The 22,151-nt window shown below is 35.9% G+C and overlaps 1 protein-coding gene across 2 annotated transcripts in view; it reads right to left on the bottom strand.

Moving 5' to 3' along the window:
* The window catches only part of Phactr4 (phosphatase and actin regulator 4), a 95,898-nt gene that overhangs the window by 52,228 nt on the left and 21,519 nt on the right, over positions 1-22,151 (bottom strand). The window contains exons 2-3 of one of the 2 annotated variants that reach the window (XM_078025715.1): positions 18,291-18,344; positions 18,040-18,162 (exon numbers count right to left, since the gene is read on the bottom strand). Coding sequence is in view for 1 of the 2 variants with exons in the window: in XM_005317687.5 (XP_005317744.1) it covers positions 18,291-18,306 (16 nt within the window). In the remaining variant the exon portion in view is untranslated. The remainder of the gene's footprint in view (positions 1-18,039; positions 18,163-18,290; positions 18,345-22,151) is intronic. The other variant, XM_005317687.5, reaches the window with a different exon arrangement.

Genomic DNA, 22,151 nt, shown 5'->3' with positions numbered 1-22,151 from the left:
TCTATCAAACTTCCTCCAGTCAGTAATTCAAATGCACTATTGTTGTTTTCACGTATCTTTTTACATCAATCCCTTTCCTCAAAATCCTCAATTTTTCACAACTACAGGAAGTAGGTGTGGCAGTGAGGGGGATATATATAATTTTTAAAATTAAAGAGAAAGTTATGTTTTTTATTATTACATACCTTCATCTTCATTTGTAAATCTTACTTTAAAAACAGAGTAAATACATGAATGTTTTAGGAAAATAATGTAGTCAGGTCAGAGGAAAACATACACAACTTTTACCTTTATTGACCTATCTATGCTAAAACAACTAGCCTAAACCCACTTTGACCTTTCTGAAAAGCTTTACTAGGGCTGGCAATCTATTTAATAATGTAGACATGTTCCAAGATATAAATTTGGGTGGTTTTTATCTCAGCCAGCAAATCTAAACACTATACCTTATTCTCTTTGTTCCATGGCCTAGGAACCAAGAGCCCTCAGAATACTACCTATTCTAAAATCCAAGAAGCTGACAGCCAGTTTGTTGTGTTGATTTGTAGGAATGAGAAGAAAAAAAGCAAAAAGGTAACAGGATAAAATAATTGTCCTGGAATTTATTCACTTGGGATAAAAAAAAGTCTTCTGTCTTTAAACAATTCTGTAAATCTGGGTCTGACAGACTGTGTTTATAGAACACAGCCTTAAAGTTTGACATTCTCCAGTGTGTATTTGGGGCAGTCTTCACAGCTTTATTCAATTTGATATATTTCTAATTATTTTCAACACTGGTGTCACAGTTGTGTGTGTGTGTATAAATATATATGTGCATATACACACATATATGTGTATATACATATACACACACACACACACACACACACACACACACACACACACACATTTGTGTGTGTGGTGCCAGGGATTAGACTTAGAGCCTTACAAGCATGCTAGGCAAGTACAAGTACTCTAACACTGAACTACACCACCAAACAGGAACAACATAAATTTAAGTGGGGCTGGGGATGTGGCTCAAGCGGTAGCGCGCTCGCCTGGCATGCGTGCGGCCCGGGTTCGATCCTCAGCACCACATACAAAGAAAGATGTTGTGTCCGCCAATAACTAAAAAATAAATATTAAAATTCTCTCTCTCTCCCTCTCTCTTAAAATAAATAAATAAATAAATTTAAGTGTTCTCCATGGCTTAGAAAAATCCTTCAACATGTGACCCAGTGCCTATTCTCACCACTCTCTCCTCATCTACCCTAATTTTTAGTCCTACTGAGTCTTAAACCCTGACATGTATGATCTCCCAGGACTCCCTACCTAGGCATTTACTGTTTTTCTCAGTCTTTCCCTTCCTAAAGCTAACTCTAGCTTCTTCACAATTCAGTTCATCTTCCTTCCTCAAGATGTCTTCCTCTGTTTTACACCTAAGACCAAGTTGAGCACACTTCTTAGGTGCACTGAAGTCACTTGTAATTAGCTATTTATTCATCCGTGTCTCCTATTCCATTATGTGTTCTTTGAAAGTAGACTGAACAAGTAACATAGTACCCAGCATGTTATAGACTTTAAATAAATATTTGAAAAAAACAAGTGACAGAAGAATATGACCTTTAACTCCTCTTAGAGAAAGGTTTGCCTATAGGTGTCTCTCAGTTTATAGTGTATTTATGTTGCAAAATGTGCCAGGACTATAAGTAGTGAATAAACCACTGATCAGTTTTGTGTAATAAAATCACTGATTAGTTTTGTGTAATAAAATCACTGAGCAGTTTTGTGACAAAAAGGAAAAAGACAACCATTACAGAGATTATCTTGCTACCCATGGGTTATGGATTTTTATAAATTTACTTCCACAGATGCCTACAGAAACACATATTCTTTGTTTTTTGAAGTAATTCCACTTCTTTTTGTCTCCTTCTCCTCCTCCTTCCAAAAAAAAAAAAAAAATATATATATATATATATATATATATATATATATATATTTTAGTAGTAGGTGGACACAACACCTTTATTGTGGTGCTGAGGATCAAACACAGGGTTTCACAAGTGCTAGGCAAGCACTCTACCACTGACCCAAAACCCCAGCCTCCAGAAACAGATCTTCTAAAGTATAGTTGCTTTTAGAATTATATAAAACTGATTTAAATAACAGCTCTGCTTTTCTAGTTCCTAAGAGAAACACTTATAAGAACTAAACTGCAGCACAACCAGTTTTTAATCATTCAAAGCTGATTTCTGGCCTCTGTTTCTTCTATTCTTGATTCTTATTTCCTGTTTTTTGATCATGTTGCTAAATGGTAAAAACTTTATCAGAAAAATTCAAATAAAAAATAACACTAAATTCAAATTCATTTACTCTGTTACATATGGACAACTCTAATAAAAGATTTGGTGAAAAGAAAGCTAAGATTTAAAACCAGGTAAGGTGGCACACAACTATAATTCCAGCAACTCAGGACACTGAGGCAGGAGATTCACAAGTTTGAGGCCAGTTTCAGCAACTTGGTGAGGCTGTAAGCAACTTAGTGAGACTCTGTCTCAAAATAAAAAATGAAAAGGGCTGGGGATGTGGTTCAGTGGTAAAGCACCCCTGGGTTCAATTCCCAGTACAAAAGGAAGAAAAGAAGGTAAAACTTAGAAAAATAAATTAATACAACTTTGTATGCATGCCTATTCTCTATGAATAATAATAGTTAATATTAATTATATAGACATAATATCAGGAACTATTTTAAATGTTTTACATATATTATCTAATTCTTAACAAACTATGAAAAAGTTACCATTTATTATCTCCATTTTATAATAGGGAAACTGAGTCACATAGGGGATAATCTGTCCAAGTTAATAAGTAACAAAGCTAAGTACTTCTCAAACCTAAGTAATTTCTATCCAAGTCTCTACTCTTTTGCTACACTATAAACCTAAATACATTACAAAAATTCTAGCTCCAGTGTTTCTGCACAGGTTTATTTATATCACCTTTCACCCATGTTTATGCTTCTTGAGGCATTACTATTAGCAATATACATTTATATTTCATGACAATATGTTACCTATATTCTCTAAGGTAGTTAAGAAACCTCTAGTTTTTCCTATTTCCCAAATGTCCACCAAATTCTCTTAGATGCAAAACAAAAACAATTAAAAAAAAAAACTCTCTTAAAGAAATCACTGAATCAGGCGCAGTGGCACACACTTTTAATCCCAGAAACTCGGAGTTGAGGCAGGAAGATGGCAAAGCCTCAGCAACTTTGTGAGACCCTATCTCAAAATAAAAAATAAAAATAAAAAGAAATGGGGATGTAGCTCAGTAGTAAAGTACTCTTGAGTTCAATCTCCAGTAGAGAAAAAAGAAACTGCCACAATGTTGTTCAAAAAACACAGATAGGGCCAGGGTTATGGCTCAGTGGTAGAGAGCTTGCCTAGCATGTGTGAGGCACTGGGTTGGATCACCAACACCACATAAAAAATAAATAAATAAACAAATAATGTGTCCATCTACAACTAAGAAAATATTTTAAAAAAACAGATAGGAAAAATGTGCTGTACAATCAAGTTTTATTTTAATAATGTCCTTAAGTATAAAACATGCTTAATAACATGGTACTAAAATCTAATAAGTATTTTCATTTGTATAAAAACACTTCATTTTGCTTCACATTAATAGTTCCTAACTCTTCTTTGAAAGCTGAAACTGTATCTTTTCCCCCCACATTTTTTATTGGTGCAATATAGTTGTACATGCTGATAGAATTTGTTGTTACATGTTCACACATATGAAACTGTATCTTATTCATTTTCATTCTTCCTTCATAGCAGCTAGGGCAGTAAGCCAACAAAAATTTACTGAATGAATTAAGTAAGACAATTGTCCATCAATTCACCATTCACCTTTTACTTGGGGTCAGGATACCAATTGGCCTTCATTGTAAGCTATATTAAGCCATCTACTATGAATTCATTATTAGATTATAATCAGAACGAACTAAATAAGCACACACCTTTAGTACTGTATTAAGCCAAATTCCTCATCCTAAAAAGAATGTCCTTTCAGCTTCAGTGTGTAGCTCAATGATACAGTACATGCTTAGTATATGTGAAGCCCTAGGTTTAATCCCCAGCAATACAAATATAAAAACAAACACCAAGAATGTCCTTTCTTTGGTTCCATTTTTTTTCTCTTATGATTGATTGATTGTACTGGGAATTGACTCTAGGAGTACTCTACCACTGAGCCTCATCCTTAGCCCTGTTTTGTTTTTTAACTTTATTTTTTTATGTGGTGCTGAGAATCAAACCCAGTGCCTCACACTTGCTAGGCAAGCATTCTACCACTGAGCCATAACCCCCACCCCACTGTTTTTATTTTTTAATGAATTAATTTAACTTGCTTATTTATTTTTGTAGTGCTGGGGATAGGCATGCTAGGCAAGCACTCCTCCTCCTCAAGCTGTAGTCCTAATCCTTTTTATTTTTTATTTTGACATAGGATCTTTCTAAATTGCTGGGGTTGGCCTTGAACTTGCAATTCTCTTGTCCCAGCCTGCATAGGACTGCACCATCACACCTGGCCCAATTTTTTCTTTTGCTGACAAACCTCAAAGCCAGTCTAAGAAGCCATTCAGTGTTGTTTTCACTGTAGTAATAATCACACTGTAGAACTGGTATAAAATTCACAGCTGGTTCTACAGCACTCAACTGCTGAGGATATAAGTTTAGTGACACAGCACTTGCACTTGTTTAGCATGCATAAGCCCCTGGGTTTGATCCCCAGCACCAAGAAAGAAAGAAAGAAAGAAAGAAAGAAGCAGCAAATTCAGTGTGGCAAATGGCATCACAAACCAATAAACAAGGACAATTTATTACCTCTTAATTTTTCCAACTTATATTTAACCACTTTATCAAATATCAAAAGCAATTATAAATTCACATCAATTATTAAATATAAAAAGTAGATTTAGAATTTAATAAATGGCACCGCTGATCATTTCTCTCATATTTGTATTTATTTACAACAAATTTATAGTTTTATCATATAAGTTATGTGCTTCTTATTAACATCACTCCTAGGTATTTTATAATTTTGGTTGTTATTTTTGTATAATTTTGATTGTTAAGTAAATAATTTTTAATTCTATAGTTCTTCTATGTATAACTTATATGCTTGTAGACATTAAACACAATTTATTTATTATTTATTATTTACTTAAAAAATTTTTTTTAGTTGTTGATTGACCTTTATTTATTTACTTATATGTGGTGCTCAGAATCGAACCCAGTGCCTCACACATCCTAGGCAAGCACTCTACCAACTGAGCCACAATCCCAGCCATAAACACATTTTAAAGATTCATTTGAACATTTTATATTTAGTCTGCCATTTTATTGAATATTTTTCAAATGATTGTCTTTTATTATTTTTCTGAAGAGACAATAATGTCTGTCAACAATTACATTTTGTTTTGTCTGTTACAAGAAACCTACCCTCTACTGAGTGTTGGCCTTACTGCACTGTCTGGAACTTCCAAAATAATATTGAATAAGGGTAACAGTGGACATTTCTTCAGTATTTCCTTAGTAAATACAGTGATGTCTATTAATTTCAGAGAACTATTATTGATCATATTAAAATATGTAAGCAACGTAACAGAAAAAATAAATTAGAGAAATACATTAATATCGTGAGTTGTCACTGAAGGGTAGTCATCAAGAAAATATAACTCTACATCATGTATAACCAGACGAATGAGAAGTTATACTCCATTTATGTATGATGTGTCAAAGTGCATTCTACTGTCATGTATAACTACTTAGAACAAATAAAAATAAATAAATAAAATAAAAAGAAAGCTTTATCTAACAAGTTTTACTTCATAAAATATGCCTGGATGTTATTCATTTTCAAACTGATTAGACTGACTGAAAAGTGTTATTATTTAAATATTTAAGAATAAAAATTAATTATCCTATTCCTAGTGAAATTAAAACATTTAACTGGAATAGTTAAATTTTATCCAAAAAAAGGTATCACCTACAAATAAGAGCATATAATTTTCCTACTAATTTTTGACATATCAATATAATAATGTATTATTATAGATTTTTTTTATATTCTATCCTAAGATACTGAGAAATTCTCTTGGTCATAGATTTGATATACCAAATAGGAGGAAAAAGCAGTTATAAATCAATATATTAAAAACATAACTAGGCTGAGCATGGTGGTGTATGTAATAGGCAGGAGGATAGCCTGGGCAACTTAATGAAACCTTGTCTCAAAACATAAAAGAAACTGGGCATGGTGTGCATGCCTGTAATCTAGCAGCTAGTGAGGATGAAACAGGAGAATCGCAAGTTCAAAGCCAGCTTCAGCAAAAGTGAGGTGCCAAGCAACTCAGTGAGACCCTATCTCTAAATAAAGTACAAACAGGGCTTCGGATAAGGTTCAGTGGATGAATGTCCCCAAGTTCAATACCCTGTAACTCTTCCCCCAGCCCTCCAAAAAAGAAAACAGAAAAGAGCTGCAAATATGACTCAGTGTACAGTGCTTGCCAAGCATGTGTGGGGCACTGGGATCAAACTCTAGCAGCAGGTGCAAAAATGTTATCAATAGTTACCAATAGGGCTGGGGTTGTAGTTCAGTGGCAGAATGCTTGCCTAGCATGTGGGAGGTCCTGGGTTCGATCCCCAGCACCACATAGAAAAATAAATAAATAAAATAAATGTAAATAAATAAATAAAAATATTGTGTCCACCTACAACTAAAAAAATATTTACAAAAATAGTTACCACTGGGTAGAAATATCAAGTGTGATTTAAAAGTTTCTTTCTTTCTTTTTTAAAAAATATTTTTAGGGGCTGGAGTTATGGCTCAACGGTAGAGCTCTCGCCTAGTGTGAGCAAGGCCCTGGGTTCGATCCTCAGCACCACGTAAAAATAAAAATAAAGGTACTGTTTCCAACTTCAACTAAATAAATAAAATATTTTAAAAAATATTTTTAGTTGTGAATGGACACAATATCTTTATTTTTATTTTTATGTGGTACTGAGGATCAAACCCAGTGCCTTCCACATGTGAGGTGAGCACTCCACCACTGAGCTACAACCCCAGCCCCAAAAGTTTCTTTTCTTTTAATGCCATGTTTTTAATTTTTTTCTGGAGTAAGTTTGTATGGCTTCTTTCATCAGAAAAAAATAATAACACATTGGATTTAATCTTTAGGTGGGACAATACAAATTTACACCATCTTTGTTAGTTTTTGGTTATCAAGATTGTGCTAACTTTATAAAATGAATGATGTAAGTTTCTTTTTGCCTGCTATACCATGGTTAATATAGCTTTAACATTATCTGTTCCTTCATTATGACTGATATAGCTTTAACATTATCTGTTCCTTCATTATGACAAAACCAACAAGGCTTAGAAACATTTAAATATTATTTTACATTGGAGTTTTACTTCTTGAGTCACTTCAATAAATTATATTTCCTAAAATTCTTTTTCTTTTTTGTAATAGGGATTGAACTCAGGAGCACTCCACCACTGAGTCACATCCTCAGCCGTATTTTGTATTTTATTTAGAGACAGGGTCTCACTGAGCTGCTTAGTGCCACACTTTCTCAGTCTCCAAAGCCTCTGGAATTACAGGTGTTCACCACCGTGCTGGGCTCTTAGAAATTATTCACTTTGTCAGGAGTTCAAAAGTAAAAAATTAAGTGAACAAAGGAGAACCTTTGAGCTGGGGATCTGGCTCAAGTGGTAGGGCACTCGCCTGGCATGCGTGCCGCCAGGTTCGATCCTCAGCACCACATACCAACAAAGATGTTGTGTCCGCCGAAAACTAAAAAAATTCTCATTCTCTCATTCTCATTCTCTCACTCTCTCTCTCTCTCTCTCTATTTTATTTTATTTATTTTTTTAAAGACACTTTTTTAAAAAAAATTTTAATATTTATTTTTTAGTTTTCGGCGGACACAACATCTTTGTTTGTATGTGGTGCTGAGGATCGAACCTGGCGGCACGCATGCCAGGCGAGCGCGCTACCGCTTGAGCCACATCCCCAGCCCCCCCCCCCTCTCTCTCTCTCTAAAAAAAGCTTAGAGACTTCCAGAAAGAATATTATTAAAAAAAAAAAAAAAAAAGGAGAACCTTTTCAATTTCATAACAATTTCAAAATAAAACAAAAAAAGGACCACTGACCTGAATGTAAAACCTAAAACTATACACATCTTAAAGAAAAACGTAAAGGATAACTTAGGAACTATAAACGATAAAAGAAAAAAAAAAGATTAAAAAGATGCCAAACTTCTGCTAGTAAGAAAATAAAAGGCGGGGCTGGGGATGTGGCTCAAGCGGTAACGCGCTCGCCTGGCATGCGTGCGGCCGGGGTTCGATCCTCAGCACCACATACCAACAAAGATGTTGTGTCCTCCAAGAACTAAAAAATAAATATTAAAATTCTCTCTCTCTCTCTCTCCCACTCTTTCTTTAAAAAAGAAAAGAAAAGAAAAGGCAAGTCAAAGGTTGGGAGGAAACATTTGCATAACATAAAACACTGCTCACACAGACTGTACGACATGTTGGTAAGGGTTCAATATGCAGAAATAAATTCAGATGGAAACCAACCTACACATTTAGTCACCCTATCACATCTGCTATGATTTTCTAGGAGTATGTAGAGTCAGAAGTGATAATAATTGGTAAGAGGATACAGGAGATAGCCCAGAATGTCATCATTTCTACCCTTCCAAGTTTCTATTACTACTACAAAGGATCATCATCATCTATTGATAGAAAAAATAACCACATGACATCTGAGCAACTTAGGGGAATCCTGTCTCAAAGTAAAATAAACAAAAAGGGTTAGGGATATAGCTCAATGGTAAAGCACCCCAGGGTTCAACCCCCATTCAAAACAAACAAACAAAAAAAACCAGTAAATTAAATTTCTAATCAAAACTACGGGAAAAATTGAAACTAGCATCTTTTTTTTTTTTTTTTTTTTAACTAGCATCATTTCTGGCTTCATTTAATTTCAGAGGAATTTATCTCCTACACACAAAGGATCTCAGAACTAATTAAGTTTATATTTTGTCTTTCATTCTTAAAGAGGGAGGGAAAGACTTATTCACATAGTTTGAGCTTCAAGTGGTAACAGCCTAACATCACAAAAAATTTTCCATATACTTTGAAGTGAGGTGCATTAGCCTTGAGCATGGCTCCTTTTTTTTTTTAATTTAAATTTTAAATTTTCCCCACATTTTTCATTGATGCATTATAGTTGTACATGAACATGGCTCCCTTACCAGCTCTTGAGAAGCTAGGAAAAATAGAACTCTGTAATCTAATAATTACTTATAAATTCAGATAGAGAGTAATCTTCTTAGGAAATGATAGATTTATTGCTTCATATTTCCTAAATGATACAATTCTTATAAGGAAATCAAAATATTACCTTATAAGCCTATTCCCAGAATATTGTGCATATGAATACAGCTTTTGCAATTAGCTTTAAATTCAAAATGCACACTACTAATCTATCTCATTATTTAATTATTTCATCAAATACATACCGCCAAAATATTTGTCAACAAATTGGGTCTCTATCTGCACAGGGAGGGTACATAAGAAATTAATGAAATTCCTCAGATGATGTAAAATACTTTGGGAAGGCAATTAGCATATAGATCCTTCCCCAATCCAAAAATCTTTAGAAGTAACTCACAATTCAACACTTTAAAATATATCTATCTATCTATCTATCTATCTATCTATCTATCTATCTATCTATCTATCTATATATATATATATATTGTTGTCAATGGACCTTTATTTATTTATATGTGGTGCTGAGAATCGAACCCAGTGCCTCCCACATGCTAGACAAACGTTCTAGCAATGAGCCACAGCTCCAGCCCCACAATTCAACACTTTTTAACATATTCTATATCAGGGTTTCAGTCCCTTTATCTCTGAGATGCTGTGGGGGAGACTGGCTGTTAACCCATGAATAGCTGAGAAGGGAGAAAGAAAGTAAAAGCAGGAATTAGCTGTTCAACTACTGAATCACATCCCCAGACTGTCTTTTTTTTTTTTAACCCCTTCTTCTTTTCTTTCTTTTTTTAATTTTTTTGAGACAGAGTCTTGCTAAGTTGCTTATAGCCTCGATAAGTTGCTGAGGCTGGTTTTGCACTTGGAATTCTTCTGCCTTCACCTCCCCAGTCCCTGATTACAGATGTGCTCCGCAGCACCCAGTATATTTTTGTCCTTTAACTGGCAGTATACATCAATACAGGTTAACAAGTAACACTTTCATTTTGTTATTTCTAGTTCCCTTCAAAAGGAAATAGAAGACAGAGGACCTAAAATACTGAGAATCAAAGTAAAAACTGCTGTATTACTCTAACATTACTTTCCCCACTCCATGACCTTGGATATCTGTCTGTTCCACAGAACAAAAATGGCAGAAATGTGGAAGTCTATTTTCTGGAAGGGATAAAACAAATGGTCTCTGGATTGGCAGACACAAAGGCAGTTGATGATGGGAACACAGTACTAAAAACAAGGCAATTAAGTGTGCATGTGCATAATTAATGCTGAACATAGAAATCTCTTTACCCAATCTTCTTTAGCCCTCATCATACCAAACAGTGACGGAAAGACTGCCTCTTAGACCCTGATATCAATATGGGAATGTTGGGGCTGGGGATGTGGCTCAAGCGGTAGCGCGCTCGCCTGGTATGTGTGCGGCCCGGGTTCGATCCTCAGCACTACATAGAAAGATGTTGTGTCCGCCGAGAACTGAAAAATAAATATTAAAAATTCTCTCCTCTCTCACTCTCTCTTAAAAAATAAATAAATATTTTTTTTTAAAAAAAGGAACATTCAGAGAATTAAGACCTCCTAGAGGCTGAGAATGTAACTCAGTGTGGTACATTGCTTGCCTGCCATGAGTGAGGCCCTGGGTTAGATCCCCAGCATCACCAAAACAACAACAAAAAAATAAAAATAAAAAAAGACAAAGATTTCCTGCATATTAAAGATATAATAGTAAGGAATGACAACAACAAAAAATATCCAAAAACCTAGTAGAAGATAAAGTTGAATAAATCTAGGAAGTATAGCTAAAAGGAAAAGATGAACTTTAGAGAGCTATTCTAGGACATCCAACATCAAGAAGCTACTAGAAAAGTCAGATGTGGTGGCATGCACCTGTAGTACTTGCACCATGGGGGCTTAAGCAGGAAGATCACTTGAGATGAGGAGTTTGAGACCATCCTGAGCAATTTAATGAGACCCTATCTCTCCCATCTCTCCCTCCAAAAAGGAAATTGCTAGCATCAAGAAAGGAACACGTGAAACTCAGGAAACAATAGTTAGGAGAGGGGCAGAGTTGCCAGAGGAAGAAAGAAGGGATATCCTAGAATGATAGCCGTGTGCCATATACAGAGGATTACCTGTCCAGATTAGAGAAACATGATGGACTCAAGAAAAATTCTGAAGGCTGTTGTCAACAAGATCTCTGCTGCCACTTACCCTATTAAGAAAGGGGTGGGGGGCTGGGGATGTGGCTCAAGCGGTAGCACGCTCGCCTGGCATGTGTGCGGCCGGGGTTCAATCCTCAGCACCACATACCAACAAAGATGTTGTGTCCGCCGAGAACTAAAAAATAAATATATTAAAAAAAAAAAAAAGAAAGGGGTGGGGGGTCTCAATGTTGCTCAGGCTAGCCTCAAAATCCTAGGCTCAAGGGATCCCTCTGTCTCAGTCTCCTGAGTAGCTGGGACTTAATAGGAGCATGCCATCATGCCTGGCTTCATTTAACCTCTTTTAAAAGCTAAGAACAAGTTGGGTGCAATGGTGCACGCCTATAATCCCCAAAACCCAGGAGGCTGAGGAAGGAGGACAGGTTCAGGTCAGCTGGGGTAATTCAGTAAGATCTGTCTCAAAATGAAAGGCTATGGGTGTAACTCAGTGGTAGAGCACTTGCCAACACGTTTGAGGCCCTGGCTTTGGTCCCTAGTATCGTAAAAGAAAATCAAAACAAAATGAAAAAAAATCTGGTGAGTTTACATCTCGTTTTAACTAAAGGCTGATAAATTTCTTCTCAACATATCCGGCTGAGTAAAGAGTCATTCCACCCGATAAAAACTGGGTTGTGGGCTGGGGATGTGGCTCAAGTGGTAGCGCACTCGCCTGGCATGCGTGTGGCCCAGGTTCGATCCTCAGTTGTAGGTAGGTTGTGGTCAATTTAGGAGAAATCACGGAAGTGCTGCTCCCTTTGACTGAATTTCTGCCACATGTCTAAGACCTGGCTCACAATCAAAGTTTGAACAATACAATTTCCAAGACTAAGTCTTGATTTTGCCCATAATTTTCATAGAAAGAACTCTGTGAATCAGAAAACTGAGAAAAGTATGGCTTACTGATCCAGGGGAAATCCCTAAGATCTTTCAGAAGTTTAAGAAGTAAAATTAAATATGTAAGAATACCAAAATCTTGTCAGACATGGTAGGATATGCCTATAATCCCAACCAAGGAAGGAGGATTCCAAGTTTGAAGCCAACCTGCACAATTTGGCAACTGTCTCTCAAATTGTTAAAATTTACACTGATACGTCCCTTAATGACAGTGATATGTTCTGAGAAATGTACCATCAGGCAATTTCCTCATTGTATGAATATCACAGGGTAAACTACACAAACTAAGACAAATGCAACATTACTAGGCGATATAATCTTCTGGGACCACCACCATATGTTTGCTCTGTCATTGACTGAAATGTCCTTATGCTGTGCGTAACTATATTTACCTTTTCCAGTATGTTGACACTTGCACTGATGATGCAAAAACCAGGGTAGAAGCACCAAAATGCGGCAGGAGTCACTATATTTTTCCCCTCAATTCAATTACAGTTAAAACTATAGCTAATCTTAAGAATGTCCTTGGGCTGGAGATGTGGCTCAAGCGGTAGCGCGCTCGCCTGGTATGCGTGCGACCCGGGTTCGATCCTCAGCACCACATACCAACAAATATGTTGTGTCCGCCGAGAACTGAAAATTCTCTCTCTCCTCTCTCACTCTCTCTTTAAAAAAAAAAAAAAAAAAGAATGTCCTTGATGAAGCCATAAAAAGTGTTAGTTTTTTTTTCTTTGTTTGTTTTGTGGGGTTACCAGGGATTGAACTCAGAGGCACTCAACTACTGAACCATATCCCCAACCCTATTCTGTATTTTATTTAGAGTCAGAGTCTCACTGAGTTGCTTAGCACCTCATTGTTACTGAGGCTGGCTCTGAACTTGTGATCCTCCTGTCTCAGCCTCCCTAGGCGCTGGGATCACAGGCGTGCGCCACTATGCCCTGCAAAAGTGTTAGATTTAATAAATCTCAACCTTTCTATACATGTCTTATACATGTCTATACATGTGATGAAATAAGGAGTATGTATAAAGCACACTTGTATACTTGTGCATGCTGGTTATCTCCAAGAAGGTACTTGTGTGATCAAGTTGCAAACTGAATTAGTCAGTTTTCTTCATGAAATACCATTTTTACTTGAAAGAATAAATGACAAACTGTTATTCACATAGACATTGCACATTTTTTCAAAGTAAGCCTGTCATTAATAAAGAAAACTGACGTTATTTGTTCCCAGTGATACATGTAATTCAAACTTTCAAATAAAAACCTGAATTTTGAAAATTTTACATCCAGAGTCTTCCCAATATTCAAAGACTTTTTTGATGAGAACAACAATTGTATTAACAAATATGATTTTTAAATATTTTTGAATGAAATAAATAAGCGCGTGTTTATATCTGTCCCACTGGAATGTGATAGGTAAAATTTTTTTTACTATTTTTATTTTCAGAATATTACAAATAATTCTTTCTTTATATGTCTACATAATCTTTAGCTATCCTGATTGTAACAAAATTCTCACTCCATCTTATAGAGACTTGGTCTTCTTAAAAATAAACTCATTTTACATTCAGAATTCGATTCTTTATCAAATAGCATCAAATATACCAAATTCTTACCATAGGTAGCTTTATAAACAACTAAAAAAAAAATCAGTTTAACATTTAAAAGGAAGAGTACAGACAGAGAAGGAATAGGGTTGTTAAAACTATTGCGTCATTTCTATTTTCCTATAAAATACACATCAGGAATGGAAATGTTAATTTAAAAATTCTTAGAGTTAAATAGGTGCAAGAGGAAAATCTTTCCATTAGCACAATACCCAAATTTTTGCCTATATTAGCAAACAATCAAAAGCACATATCAGGTTGAGAGGTATAGCTCAGTGGTACAGTGCTTGTTTAGTATACCCAAGGCCCTGGGTTCAATTCCCAGCCCCCCCAAAAAAACAATAAAAGTACATTTCACTTATTTCACTTTATGTTTCAATTGATGACTCAGCCAACCATAACTTCCATAGCACCTTTCACTTTAATACTCTCAATAAATGTAAGTTACATTTAATTTCAGTTGAATTAAAATAGCCTAATATTTAACTAATTAAATCATATTAAAAATTAGGTTATACAGGGGCTGTGGTTGTGACTTAGAGGTAGGGCGCTTGCCTAGCACCTGTGAGGCTCTTGGTTTGATCCTCAGCACCACATAAAAATAAATAAAATAAAGGTATTGTGTCCAAATACAACTAAAAAATAATTTTTAAAAAAATTAGGTTACACAGATTGAGTATCCTTTATTCAAAATGCTTGGGATCATGCAGCAACTTGGAAGGCTAAGGCAAATGATGGCAAGTTCCAGGCCAGCCTCTACAACTTAGCATTACCCTGTCTCACAATAAAATATTAAAAAAAAAAAAAAAAAGGACTGGGGAAATGTAACTTAGTGGCAAAGTGCTCAGAGGTTCAACCCTGGAATTGAATCAAAAACAAAATCAAGGGGGCTGGGGGTGTGGCTCAATGGTAGATGCTTGCAATAGCATGTGTGAGGCATTGGGTTCGATCCTCAGCACCACCTAAAATAAATAAACGTATTGTGTTCATTTATAGCTAAAAACATAATTTTAAAAAAATGCTTTGAACCAAAAGCATTTTGGCTTTCAATTTTTTTTTTTTTTTAGATTTTGGGATATTTGCATATACAGAATGATATCTTATGTTAAGATATAAGTCTAAACATGAAATTCATTTCTTTTTTTTTTTTAAAGAGAGAGTGAGAGAGGAGAGAGAGTGAGAGAGAGAGAGAGAATTTTTAATATTTATTTTTTTTTTTAGTTCTCGGCGGACACAACATCTTTGTTGGTATGTGGTGCTGAGGATCGAACCCGGGCTGCACGCATGCCAGGCAAGCGCGCTACCGCTTGAGCCACATCCCCAGCCCTCATTTGTTTCTTATACACAGAGCCACAGGGTAATTTTTTAAAAAATTTTTTTAGTTGTAGATAGACTATTTATTTGTTTGTTTGTTTGTTTTTGTGTGGTGCTAAGGATTGAACCCAGTGTGCCTCACCATGCAAGGCAAGTATTCTACTACTGAGCCATAGCCACAGCCCACTAAAGGGTCATTTTTTACAGTATTTTTAGTATGTTTGCATTTTGACTATAATCCATCTTATGAGGTCAGGTGGAAATTTCCACTTGTATTATCACGTTGGTGTTTAAAAGATTTCAGACTTTGGAGCATTTTGGATTTCAGATTAAGGATATTTAACATGTACTTATAGGGTAAGGCAAGAAGGTCAGTAAAAAAGAAAAAGAAATCTTTAGTGTTTTCATGCAACACTCCAGTTCTTTAGAATCTGTCACTAGACTACTAAAATAAACTCAATTTATTATTCTTCATAAATAATCCTCTCAGGAATTAATTTGGTATTAAACTACAAATTTGTTAACAAAATACTGACTGCCCTCTAGTGTTCAAACTAAAGATCTCATTGATGAACTTGATATTACTAAAAAGTCAACAATCCATCCTAAAGCAGTCATCTAGGGTCATGAATATCAGAGAAATTCTGCTCTTTGCAAGGTTTTCAACAGAAGTCTTCTCAAACCTAGTCAAAAACTATTTAATCTGGGCTGGGGATGTGGCTCAAGCGGTAGCCTGGCATGCATGCGGCCCGGGTTTGATCCTCAGCACCACATACAAACAAAGATGTTGTGTCCGCCGAAAACTGAAAAATAAATATTAAAATTCTCTCCCTCTCTCTCTTAAAAAAAAACAAACAAACTATTTAATCTGAGCTATCTGATTACTAGTATCGGTAGTCCAAAAATCTTACCTTAGTCATCAGTGATAATAGGGCAAGAGGAGAACATAAACTTACTATCATTTTAAGAATACATCCTCAAATTGCACTGGCACAAAAGAGGACTTTTTTTTCCATGTGATGATGAGTGAGAAAATGCTTGTATCATATACTTCCTCAAAGCATGCTAAGGTTAAACTAAACTGATTCCTCTTTTTTTTTTTGGCTGATGCATATTTATAAATGTAAAGTACTTCCAAACTAGTCTTCCTAGGTTATGATTTAAAAAATCTGATATTCTAGAATGAATCTCTCATTTTGCACTAACAATCAACAGGAAAACAAGGTTTACATAGTAACTGACTTTTTAGTAGAAAAGGCAGATTTAAACCTTTGTGTAGATAGGCACAGTGGCACATGCCTGTAATCCCAGCAGCTTAGGAGGCTGAGGCAGGAGGATCCCAAGTTCAAAGCCAGCTTCAGCAAAAGCAAAGCGTTAAGTAACTCAGTAAGACCCGTCTCTAAATAAAATACAAAATAGGGCTGGGGATGTGTCTCGGTGGTCAAGTGCCCTCGAGTTCAATCCCCATAAACTAGCCTCCCCCCCAAAAAAGGATGGAGATGTGGCTCAGATTAAATTCCCCTGGGTTCACTCCCTGGTACCAAAAACAAACAAACAAAAAAACCTTTGTGTACCTAGATTTAGATTCTCCTACTCACATTGCTATATGAAATACTACATACAGGCAAAACATCTTTGCTATTATCATCACTTTCATATTACGGGTCCTTGACTAAGTAATAATGAAACACTACAAAGTGCACTTGTTTCTGAAGTGTTAGCAGAATTAAATTTCCATCCCAAAGAAAGTATACATAAGTTAATGTACGATCTAGATAGAAAACTTTGGGCTGGGGTTGTAGCTCGGTGGTAGAGAGCTTGCCTGGCATGTGTGAGGCCCTGAGTTCGATCCTCAGCATCACATATGAATAAATGAATAAAATAAAGGTTCATTAACAACTAAAAAATATTTTTAAAAAAATAGAAAACTTTGCATTTATTAATGCCATTCTTGTTGGACTTATTTTTGGAGTTCTTTTTAATTAAAAGTCTCATTTCTGTAACCTACATGGAACTATTAATGCTATTTTTTTTAATATTTTTTTTAGTTGTAGTTGGAAACAATACCTTTATTTTACTTATTCATTTTTATGTGGTACTTAGCATTGAACTCAGTGCCTCGCACGTGCTAGGCAAACACTCTACTGCTGAGCAACAACCCCAGCCCCATTAATGTTATTTTTTTTTAAAGAGAGAGAGAGAGAGAGAGAGAGAGAGAGAGAGAGAGAGAGAGAGAGAGAGAGAATTTTAATATTTTATTTTTTTAGTTTTCGGCAGACACAACATCTTTGTTTGTATGTGGTGCTGAGGATCGAACCCGGGCTGCACGCATGCCAGGCGAGCGCGCTACCACTTGAGCCACATCCCCAGCCCTAATGTTATTTTTAGATGCATTAATAATTTAAAAATATCTCAGCGGGCTTGGGTTGTAGCTCAGTGGTAGAGCACTTGCCTAGCATATGTGAGGCACTGGGTTCGATTCTCAGCACCACATACAAATAAATAAAATAAAGGTTCATCAACAACTAGAAAAAATATCTAAAAAAGAATTTTAAAAATTAATAGATAAAAATCATACAATCAAAAGCTTGTTGAGTTCCTCAATTATCTTTACGAATATAAGTAGATCCTGTGAGAAAAAGTTTTGAGAACCACTATTCTAGAGAGAAGCATACTGAAGCCAGGCAAAATACACACCTATAATCCAGCAACTCAGGAAGCAGAGGACAGCCTGGGCAATTTAGCAAGATCTTGTCTTAAAATAAAATAAAAAAGGACTGAGGATGTAGCTCAGTGGTAGAGCACCTCTAGGTTCAATCTCTAGTGTTAAAAAAGAAAAAAGAGAGAAGCATAGTAAACATGAAAAAATTAATTCATTCTCAAAGCTTTAATGGAAATGAGATCAAGCACAAATATAATTTACTAAGAAAAATGCAGGTGATACTCACCAAATGGGTCTTCCATGCCACTATTAGCCAGTTTAGGAAAGTGGGGTATAGTTTCTAAAATGAGAGAAAGGTAAAACATAAACTGTATCATTGTCATTTATGGTTTTAAAAAAATAAGCCAAATTCAGTAATACTGATTATAGCTTAACACTGGAACATCAGAGAAATGTAAAACTTATTAAACAAAAATATTGCTAACTGCAAGATTTAAAGGAGGTTGAGATATAGATAATAGTACAACAGATAAAACATTTAAAGCTAAATTTTTATTTTAAAACTGTATCATTCTCAGTTTCCTCATATAAATTCCCTTTCAAATCCCTGACTTGCATTTACAAGAATACAAGGAAAAGGGCAATTTTTTAAATGTAAAACAAAAACACAAACACCTAAAAAAGGATATGAAAGACATCTTTGAAGGAGGGAATGAATTTTACCTAAAGAATGTGGAAGTTAAAAAAAAAAAGGAATGATAAAAGAAGGTTCAGTAAGTTTAGACCACTAATATGAAAACAAAACAAAAAAAATGTTTTGAAAGAAAAGTTGACTATATATAGACAGACATTCAACCTGCTTCATGTCCAATCAAGACAAGGGACAAATATGCCCAATCCAGCTCCTTATCCTTCCCAAGATTTTGACCCCAAAGGGCATTCCCCAATAAACAATTCGAATATTAAACTCCAGTTGGTACCAGTAATGACTGGAGAAAACATATAACAATCATTGTGACCACTATTTGCTTGTTGCCAAAGCATAGGAATAATTTGACATTTGAAAATCCATAAATCCATTAAAGGTCCACTTTTGGATTTTGGAGTTGAATCACTAGAAGACTAGATGGCAATGAGGACCCATCACTGGTCAAAGATAGAACAGTTTTTTTTTTTTTTTTTCCTGACCCAGGTGCTGGTCCAACTTTTAAACTGTCACCAGTGGTGAACAGTGGTTGTCTGTCAGTGGAGGAGACCACACTACTTGATTAGATGTATCAGGGTGCTTGAAGGTAAGAAGAAAACAGTAACTATAATGACAATGGAACTGAAACACTATAATTGCTAAACTCAATTAGGAAAAGATAACAAAAGGGTAAGAGTAATTAACAGTCTACTGAAAGCTAAAAAAGGAAGCCAGTGCAGCGTGCTGGCAGACATCTATAATCCCAGCAACTCCAGAAGCTGAGAGGGCAGAACTCTCTCAAAACAAACAAAAACAAAAAAAACGGACTAGGGATGTAACTCAGAGGCAGAGTGCTTGCCTTAGCACATGTGAGGCACTGGGTTTTATCCTTGGCATCATATAAAAATAAACAAAATAAAGGCATTCTGTTCATCTATAACTACAAAAAAAATTTTTTTTTAAAGAATGTCAAATATAAAAGACTCAAGGCATATTTATAACTTGCAGAGAGGCTCTTTTCTCTTGCAGCAGGGCAGAAAAGCAGAAGACCAGGCCTAGGAATTAATCATAAGAGAAGCAGGGCTCCAAAGATTAATTCACAGTCAAGAGAGAGATGTTATACCCATGTAAGGGATCTGAATGGGAAAGAAGGAGACACTGAAACAGAGGATAAAAAGACACCTTAGTTAATGCACTGGTTTCCATGTGGTTTGTCCCTTAAAGGTTCATGTGCTGAAAACTTGATCCCAGGGTGATGTTGCTGAAAAATGGTGTGGAATCTTTAAGAATAGAACCCAGTAGCAGGTCTTTAAGGCCACTAGGGGAACTGCACTCCAAAGGGATTAGAGTAGCTCTAGTGGACTCCTTGTTTGGTTGGTTCCCCCCCAAAAGTAGAAGAGGAGGAAGTACTACCCAATTTATTCAAGGGCAGTGTGAGAAAGAAAAATTATAGGCATGAACATAAGTGCAATATCCTACACAAAATAGCAAAATATAACCATATACATATAACAATCATTGTGACCACTATTTGCTTGTTGCCAAAGCATAGGAATGATCTGACATTTGAAAATCCATAAATCCATTAAAGATCCATAAATATAGTAGTATTAACAAATTAAAAGAAAAAAATATATTTTAGTAGATGAGATGATCTGTCAAAACTTCAGATAAATTAGAACAGAAACGAATCTGATTTTTAAAAAAAATTTTACATTTTTTATTATTTTATTTTTAAATTTGTTCTTTTTAGTTATATACAATAGAATGTATTTTGACATAATCATATACACAGGGAGTATAACTTCCCATTCTTGTGGTTGTACATGATGTGGAGGTACACTGGTCATGTACTCATACATGAACATAGGAAAGTTCTGTTCAACTCTTTCTGTCTTTCCCATTCCCATTCCCTCACCCTTCCCCCCATTCCAATCCAGGAAACCTATACCTCCCCACCCCCACCTCTGCCTATTATGGAACAGCATCTGCATATCAGAGAGAAAATTTGGTCTTTCGGTTTTTGGGGGGTTTTTTGGTCTTTTTTTTTGGAGGGGGTTGGGGGGTGAGGGTGGGGGGGTTGGCTTATTTCACTTAGCATGATTGCCTCCAGTTCCATCCATTTACCAGCAAATGCCATAATTTCATTCTTCTATATGGCGGAGTAATATTCCATTGTGATTATGTACCACACACCTGAGTTCTTAAGAGCAAGTTGTTATAAAAGCCTGAGCCTGACCCCTGATTTTTTTCTTCCACCTGTGTTCTTGCCATTGTGATGACATCTACCATGAGGTCCTCACCAGAGACAAAACAATGGTGGTACCCTGTCCTTCAATCTCTGGAACTCTGAGCTAAATAAGCCTCTTTTCATTATAAAGATATAGAATTCCTTTGATATTTTGTTATAGTAACACAAAATGGACTACTATAATGCCCCTCCAAAATCTCAAGTGCTCAGATATCCCTTAATCCCAGGAGACCATAAAAGCAGCCCATCCTTCCTATAAGAGCAAATACTCTCCTCTAGCTCAAAAATAATAGAGGCCTTGTCACCTTATCCTCAAAACAATGCCACCTCAGGATCTGTCACTCTTAGCTAACTATCATGCCTCCTATCTAGTAGTCTTTTAATAGAATACCCCAGCCCAGATGTTCTGGTCCTGATAAGGTGAGCAGAGAGCTGCAAAATCTAGCCAGTGTGTACTGGCAGGAGCCAATACGAACAGCCAAGTGACTGAATTCTGGTGCTTGAACATGAGGACCAGAATGTAAGTCTAAATAGGAGACATTATCAACCTTTCTTTTGAGATAAAGGATTTAACATTTTGAAAAAAAATTCCAGGGTAGGTCCTGGAAACTGGAAAAGTGATGGCCCACACTAAATTAACATTTCATCAGGTAATCCATCAAATTATTCTGTTCTTAGGAAAGAATGAGAAGATGCCATAAGGAATGTGTTAGTGAAGGGGCACCAGCATCATTAAGAAATTTGATAGTTGCTTTCCACCATAGCAGAAACTGCTACAAAACTAAACTCACAGAGCACAATGGCCATGAAGGAACTCTTGAAACAAAGACCAGGTCATGGTACTTCACTATTAGAAGTCCAGCAAATGTAGTTACCATAATTACCAGCAAACTCAGAATGGCCAAGACACCAGACCAAAAGATTTATGGAGACAGTTAATAGAACATGATTGTCACTAGAGGCAAAACAGAAGAGCAATTAATAAGAGTGCTATTCTAGGCTGGGAATGCAGCTCAGTAATAGAGCATGTGCTTAGCATGTTCAGGGTCCTGAATTCAATCTCCAGCACCCTCAGCCCTAAATGCATACTATCACATTTGTAACACAAAAAGAAATAAAAAATAGAAGATCAGGATGCTGAGGGTAGTTGCTCCAATAAAAAAATCAAGATCCCATGCCCAGTGTTTGGACTTGAGCCAGTTTTAGACTCT

The sequence above is a fragment of the Ictidomys tridecemlineatus genome, chromosome 11 (assembly GCF_052094955.1).
Source record: "Ictidomys tridecemlineatus isolate mIctTri1 chromosome 11, mIctTri1.hap1, whole genome shotgun sequence".
NCBI lineage: Eukaryota > Metazoa > Chordata > Mammalia > Rodentia > Sciuridae > Ictidomys > Ictidomys tridecemlineatus.
The sequence above is the reverse complement of the archived record's forward strand: the minus strand, read 5'-3'. Positions and strand labels throughout refer to the sequence as shown.